Source organism: Micropterus salmoides, unplaced genomic scaffold (genome assembly GCF_014851395.1).
Source record: "Micropterus salmoides isolate LMB-PRFRI ecotype aquatic unplaced genomic scaffold, ASM1485139v1 Ms_hic_scaffold_17, whole genome shotgun sequence".
Taxonomy (NCBI): domain Eukaryota; kingdom Metazoa; phylum Chordata; class Actinopteri; order Centrarchiformes; family Centrarchidae; genus Micropterus; species Micropterus salmoides.
The window spans coordinates 6,720,222-6,727,721 of NW_024040817.1; the positions used below are offsets into that span (position 1 = coordinate 6,720,222).

General features: G+C 39.8%; 3 gene segments (V, D, J or C); 1 reads left to right on the forward strand and 2 right to left on the reverse strand.

Moving 5' to 3' along the window:
• Window positions 1-2,465: 2,465 nt before the first annotated feature.
• LOC119907734 lies at window positions 2,466-2,948 on the reverse strand. The segment is given in 2 exon segments: window positions 2,466-2,785; window positions 2,893-2,948. Coding segments are annotated over 2 exon segments (372 nt in total).
• A 451-nt stretch (window positions 2,949-3,399) lies between these two features.
• Window positions 3,400-5,110, forward strand: LOC119907735. The segment is given in 3 exon segments: window positions 3,400-3,429; window positions 3,561-3,612; window positions 4,598-5,110. Coding segments are annotated over 3 exon segments (423 nt in total).
• Window positions 5,111-6,038: 928 nt separating this feature from the next.
• LOC119907467 lies at window positions 6,039-7,104 on the reverse strand. The segment is given in 2 exon segments: window positions 6,039-6,836; window positions 7,053-7,104. Coding segments are annotated over 2 exon segments (357 nt in total).
• Window positions 7,105-7,500: the final 396 nt, after the last annotated feature.

Genomic DNA, 7,500 nt, shown 5'->3' on the forward strand with positions numbered 1-7,500 from the left:
TATTACATGGTTTAATGTTCAAAAAACACCATATTTTTCTCATACTGCACATTGCTGCAGCTCCTCTTTTCACCCTGTGTGTTGTACGCTTCGCTCATGAGCTACAGAGTGATGCATCTTACTTGTACAAAATCTTTGTTGGGAGTTGCACATGCGCAGTTCCCAGGTAAGGAATACTAGCCAATCAGAGAAGGACAGGTTGTAAGAAACAAGGTAGTGTGATCCAAATCAAAGCCGCTTCAGACTGCGACCGTAACCTAGCAGGTGGTATAAGTTACTCACACACCAACATCATTGTTCCACATCTTACCATAAACCACTACAGAAATCGCCACATTTCTGCTCCATTTTCCATTGCAGATAGAACCCAGAGATAGTACATAGCTTGTCGTTATAGCGACGCCACACGCAACTGCCGCAACGTAATGTTCACACACACCAGCGATCCACACAGCTTTCTCTTTTTTAAGTTAAAATGTTTGAACCTTCCTCAGAATGTAAAGACAGATAAGTGGTATGAAAAGCTTCCAGCTGTGTTTTCCTCTGCTGTTGTTGCTGCAGCGGTCTGTGTGACGGCGGGAGCAGAGGGCTCTGTGAGCAAGCATATTTTTGTTCCGCCATCACTTCTCATGAAACTGTCACTATTCAAAATTTCTCACCTCAAAACTTCTCAGAAGTGGATTTAGTGAGGAACTTCCATACGAAAACTGTAAAATATAAAGGCGTTTTCACTGTGATGTCACAAGTAAAGGAAGTGAAGGGCTGGACTACAAACGAGCAGTTTTCGAGCGGTTCAGAGCAGAGTTTTCTGTGGGAGATGGGAACTCCCTTTGGGCTGGACTTTGGGCTTCCTCACTTTGCAAACCTGTTACATGCACAAAAAAGAGATATAACTCAATAAAGGAGAGGGGAAAAGCCAAAAAGCATAATACCACCTCTTTAGCACTTTTGATAAGACTTCATTGCATCAAATGGCACTTTACTACATAAACTGCACTTTAAAAACATCACATAAGAATAACTTCTCAAACTCTACAACAGATTACTGTCTCCTTATGTTTCCTTTGGTAACCATGAATACTGTAACATAAGGACTGTTTTGTATATTGTTGTGCAGTGTACTATTTTGTTTATTGTTTTTGTAGTAGGTTGGAAATGCTACATGTTTAGTTTTCTATAAACAGACACCCCGCATTTTTTGTTATAATCTATTTTAATACTCTAGTCATAACATTAAGGTAATGCACTTACTCGTCAGTAGATTGTGCGCTGGGATTGCTCTGGATCAAGTAGGGAGACTGCAGCTACAAGCTCCCGAAAGGCGTTTTCATTTGGTATTTAACCGCAAGCTATATTTCAGAACATTTGTTAACAGATTATGCTTTAAATAAGAGTGGTAGGGACGTGTCCCCAGCGTCCCCAGTGTAAATGACACCTATGTTCCTTAGCTTGAATGTGAATGTAGGTATGTCAAAAAGATAGGGAAAATAGATTGTGATTACTCAGAGAGTTAACACTCTTATTTTATGGTTGAAATAACCTTGTGAGTACATAAAAGGACTAAATTGTTGTTTGCTTTTTTGTTTTCGTTCTCCTGTGGTTTGAGGAGTACACTCCGCTCATGCGCTACTCAGAAATAAATGAGCTCTGGCTTGAGCAAGACGCTAACTTTGGTCATCTCTCTATTAATCCACAAGTACAGTAAAACTTGTTTTTCTATGTTTTAGCTTGGATTAGTATGTAATTTGAATGCAGTATAAAAAGCTCTGTAGTGTCGAGATGTGTGTAAAGTGTAATGTGTTAAGTCAAGTAGAATGTCTGTTCAATTATTTTGATGTCATGAGTGGTTATTTTCCGTAAGATAGAATGCTTTATATATTGTATATTGTCATTTGTTGTTTATTTTGTGAAATGTTTAGTATTAGTTTAAGATGCACTTTAAGCTGAGATTTAAAGATAATGTGACTGGGACTGTATGTGATTGTAGTCAGAAATAAATGAGCTCTGGCTTGAGCAAGACGCTAACTTTGGTCGTCTCTCTATTAATCCACAGTGGCTACACAGTGCTTCCCAGCCTGTGTAACCTTTGCTGCTGGTCCAGATTACCCCTGGGTCTGGCGCCAGTAAAATTTTCATTATGTTGTCTAGTATATATTGACTTGCACTGACAGGACTACAGATATAAAATAGCCTTCTGGCTAAATCTGGCATGTTTACTTCCTTGACATTCATTGATGTGCACTGTCCCTTTTAAATCAATAAATTAGAATTTAAATTAAATTCTGAAATTTAACTTCAAGAGGAAAACTGGTGGAGACACAATGAGCATAAGAAATCGTGTGTGTGTGTGTGTGTGTGTGTGTGTCCTCAGTGAACTGTATCAGTCTCTGCAGTAGCTTCCAGCTGCAGCAGTCAGTTCAGTTTCTGTTCAGTCTGACTGAGGGAGGTTTTTGTATGATGCTTTTTCACTGTGTGAACACAGCTTGACTGTTGATAACATGAAGACTCTGACAGTAGTAAACTGCTGCATCTTCAGCCGGAACTCCACTGATGGTCAGAGTGAAGTCAGTCTCTGATCCACTGCCTGAAAAACGATCTGGAATCCCTGATTCTCGAGTGCTAGCAAAGTAAATGAGCAGTTTAGGAGCTTCTCCATCTCTTTTTTGGTACCAGGCTAATAAATCTCCATCAACCTCCTGACTGACCCTACAGCTGATGGAGACGGAGGCTCCCAGAGCAGAGCTCACTGCTCCAGGCTGAGTCACTGTGATCTGGCCTCTGGACTCTGAGGATACAGAGACAAACACATAAAGCAGCGTCATGGTTTTGTGGGCTTCATTTCAGAGGGACGGATGTTCATAGAGGAGAGGAGTTTGATTCTCTGGACTTTACCTGTGAAGCAGCAGCAGAGGAGAGTCCAGATGAGGACGGAGACCAAAGTCATGTTTTTGATGAGGAGGATTTCTGTGGCTTCTGTTGTCATGAAGGACAGCTGTCAGTCATCCAGTGTTCAACTCTCAGGACTATAAAGTCTCCCAGAGCACTGGAGCATGGTGCTGCTGATGCAAAGTGGCTCTCTATGGAAATGCTCTGACTGACTCCAACAGGGACTTGGATTACTCTGATGATGCTGCTTCTCAATGGATCAATACGTTTACCAGAGGATTGATTAGGAATGTGTCAGTGATCATTTTTATGGACATTTGCTTTGATGACTGCAGAAAGATTTTCTTTTACAACATCTTCTGTGTAAGCGCTGTGAGATAACTGTTGTTGTGATTTGGCGCTATATAAATAAAATTGAATTGAATTGAATTGAAATTGAATTCTGTCTGCTTTCATTTCATTCTAGAGGGATCAATTTGACTTTCAGACCAATGGAACAATATTTACGTAAAAATGGGATTCATTCTGAACAACTGTGTCACTGTTTGATAAATATAACATGAAATAGTTCATTCTTTTAAAAACAGGAAGTGTTTTTGTTGAGTTTGTTGTGTTCAAAGTCAGAGAGCCGTGTCTCTCTACAGTGAGAGGTTTTTGTACGACGACTCAATCAGTTTGTATCACTGTGGTACACGTTCGGTGGAGGAACCAGACTGGATGTTAACTGTAAGTACTTTTGACTTCTACATGAACTCAGATTTAATATTTTCTTTTTATATTGAATAAAAACAAGCTTTAGTTAAAGATGTTGGTTGATAGTTGAAATTGAATATTATTGCAGTGACCATTACTTCACTGTGATACAGATAAAATTCTGTCTGATGAAGAAACTCTTTAGTTACACTTAAAATGTTCATTTACACAGTTTGTACATTCTTATAATTTAGTTGTTTTTAAAAACTACAGTTAGTTATTAAAGAAAAAAATATTTTGATTCGTAATTTTGGCCTCATAAATAAAATTATGTGGAAAAACTTTCACTAAAAGAAAATATACTTAAATGATTTAAATGTAGTAATGTTAAAATTTCAGCTGAAGAAATCTATCATGCATTTATTTAGTGAGTGTTTTATCTGGAAACATTGAATGTGTTTTACTCAGTCTTCCTCCCAGACTGATGAATTTAAAGACATGTCACATCCTCACTATAACCAATGAATATCATAATATCACTGCAGTTAGTTTAATCACATGCTGTATTGGTAGAATATTTGTTTGATCTGGAAAAAGCATTTGTAGCACTTCATACTGTTTTCAGTAGTTCAGTCCGTCTGTTGTCGTGGTTCAGTAGTGATGTCTGCGTAAATGAAGAGAGCAAACACACACCGTCTCTGATGAGTTTGGATTTGAGCTGAAAAATCTGAAGAACAAATAAAAGTCTTTAATTGTTGAACTCTGAAGTTTAAGACGTTAATTCAGCTAAAGAAAGAGTTTCCCGCCCGAAACTTTATCTTCATGGTTCAGCAGTGATGCCTGTCTGTTGCCATGGTTACTGAGCTGAGAGAGGGAAGTGAAACCCTGAAGACCAGTTTCATCCAGTCTGAGGAAGACCAACAGAACCAGCAGCCTCCTCTGCTGCAACCGCCAGGGTGGAGTTTATTTTCTCTGTGCATGAACTTTCTTCATGTTATCTCTCTGTCTCCTCCTCCAGTGGGTGACGTCCGTCCCACCCTGACGGTGCTGCCCCCCTCCAGCGAGGAGCTGCAGCAGGGGAAGGCCACGCTCATGTGCCTGGCCAACAAGGGCTTCCCCTCAGACTGGAGTCTGGCCTGGAAGGTGGACGGCAGCAGCAGCAGCAGCAGCAGCAGCAGCTGGGAGGAGAGCAGGAGCCCCGGGGTGCTGCAGAAGGACGGCCACTACAGCTGGAGCAGCACCCTGAGGCTCTCTGCAGACCAGTGGAGGAAGGTGGGCTCTGTGACCTGTGAGGCCACCCAGGGCTCCCAGACTCCGCTCTCAGAGACACTGAGGAGAGACCAGTGTTCCCAGTCCTGACCTGACTCACTGGGACTCTGCTACTGGTTTTCCTCTGCTCCTGCTCTCACTCTGCACTGTGGAACTGTCTCTCTCTTTTATTTGACATCTTTCAACAGCAAGATTTACTAGCTTGTTGCACTGTTTCAATATTATTTCAGTGTTTCCAGATAATAAAGACCTTTTCATCCAATCAGCTGTTTTCATGTTTATTATTATCAAAGTGTCTTAATAAATGTTCTCTTGATGGTGTCAGTGACTGTTTCACATCCAGAAAAAATGGTGACAAGAATCTCCATGATGATTTTACAAATTATTAGTAAGACTGTGTAATGAAAAGACATAAATAATGTATACTGAAGAGTTTTTACACTCAAACAAAACTCCCCATTATATCTTTATCATTTTGTTAAAACCAGTAAAATCCAGTATTTGTTCCAATCAATTAAAATGCCTTCATGACTGTAAAACCTTTTTCTGTTATAATCATTACAGATTTGTATGCAATAATAAATCTTTGGAACAAAACCAATGGTAGGAAAATTTCAATGAAAAGCCATCCAATCATCTCTTATCACTGAATAACATTTGTTAAAGACTCTCTTTAATATGATAATAGTTTAGGTGTTTCCAAATAACATGTATTCTTCTTCAAATATAACTAGTATGAAAAATATTTTTTACATCTGAAATAAGTAGTGTATCATCAGCATTGTTACAAAATAAGTCATCTTCAAATGTAAAGCTGGAAATATTTACATACGGCTTCTGCTGAAGAGCTTAACCACAAGACAAATGAAAATAATGAAAAGGGGAAAGAATCAAAGTGTTACTGAATTACACTCCATAAATCATTTTTGGTTTCAACCATAAAATACACCAGTTGTGTCAGTCGTTTGAGATTCTCACTAAAACTCTGATGCATTACTTCTGATAACGTGGTCATGTTGCTCTCCGGTTCTGATTTGAGTTTGTGGAGGAGGAAGCTGTGGGGAATTTACATCTCCTGTAACATCGATCTTTGCGAAGCTCATAACTCATAATTTTGTCGACCTTGTCAGAAATGTGTAAATTCAGTCATTTGTTTATTACTGGTCAAGGTGCTGTTTTACATTATTTTTTGTAATACAGCTGTACCTAATAAAGTGGATACTGTATTTCTTAGCTTCATCAATAATGTCAAATGTTTTGGGTTAAAGAGTACATGAATATTTCAAAGTGTTTTACATGCAGATTTTTTGGTATTTCTTGAATGTGTTCAAAGACTCAGTATGTTTCCAACTATGTATCCTTCAGTTTCAAGTTTCTGCTTTAGAATTGTTGATTTCTTCTTGACTAATGCAGTATTCTCAGTGAGATTGAAAAAACAGGTAGCTTTAACAAATCAGTCAAAGATGAAACATTTTCTCCAGAATAAAAGATTTAGTGTTTTTGTGTCATGTCCTTATAAAACAGTTTTTTTCCTGATTGAAACTTTGCTTTAAATTGGAGTTTAAGTAAACTGTAGAAGTGTGATCATGTCTCATGAAGAAGTTTCAAATGTTTAGTTTCAGTGCAGCTGTTGAGTCAGATCAGTTCCTCTCCAGCTGAGGGAGGTTTTTGTACGACGTTGTATCACTGTGTGAACGGGAGGCTGCAACCCTGCTGACAGTAGTAAGCTCCTGAATCTTCAGCCTGAACTCCACTGATGGTCAGAGTGAAGTCAGTCCCAGATCCACTTCCACTAAAACGATCTGGAACTCCAGACTGACGGTTTGTAATTTGATAAATCAGGAGTTTAGGAGCTTCTCCAGGTTTCTGAAGGTACCAGTGCAGGAAGCTAGTACTACTAGTGGCTTTACTTTTGAGAGAGACAACCTGTCCTGGAACAGCAGACTGAGATCCAGGAGACTGAGTCAGGACGTTTTGTCCTGATGAACCTGGAAAAGATGAAAAAGAGGAGAAGGGTTATTGAGACAAATCCAGCTTGGAGAAAGATGATCAGCATCCAAACAGAAGAGTCTCATTTCTTTAAGATGGAGAACAGATGGAAGAAGGTAAATGCTGCTTGTTTCAGTGTTTCTCCATCACAGCAGAACATCATTGTGGTGAACCTGGTTGCATCCTGAAGCAAAGTTTTCAGAAGAGAGTCTCACCCTGAACAAGGAGCCCCAGGGTGGCCAGCAGTAGAATCAGTGACATCATCATTGTGCTGCCGGCGTGTCAGTGGCTCTGAAAGGCCTGGACAGCCACTGATCAACACTGGCCTCTTAACGGCTGGGAGCAGAGAGGCAGGACAGATATGCAAACACACAGAGTCAGTGAGCTGTAGCTGTCCTCAACATATCATGCTGTTTCCTCCTCACTGCTGGGACAGCTGCCTCACAAACAGGCTATATTTGTGACATGAAAAAACCAAATTAGAAGGTTTCAAATTGACCTCAAACTGTCTTTGGGTTGAATTCATACAGCAGAGGGAGGAGGATTCAGACTTAGACAGTCAGGGCACACAGGGACAGTTCAGTCATTTATAGATCAAAGTGAAGATGAAAAAGCTTCCTGGCAGGTTAGCGAGTCAGAACAGATGTAAGTGAGAATCCCCAG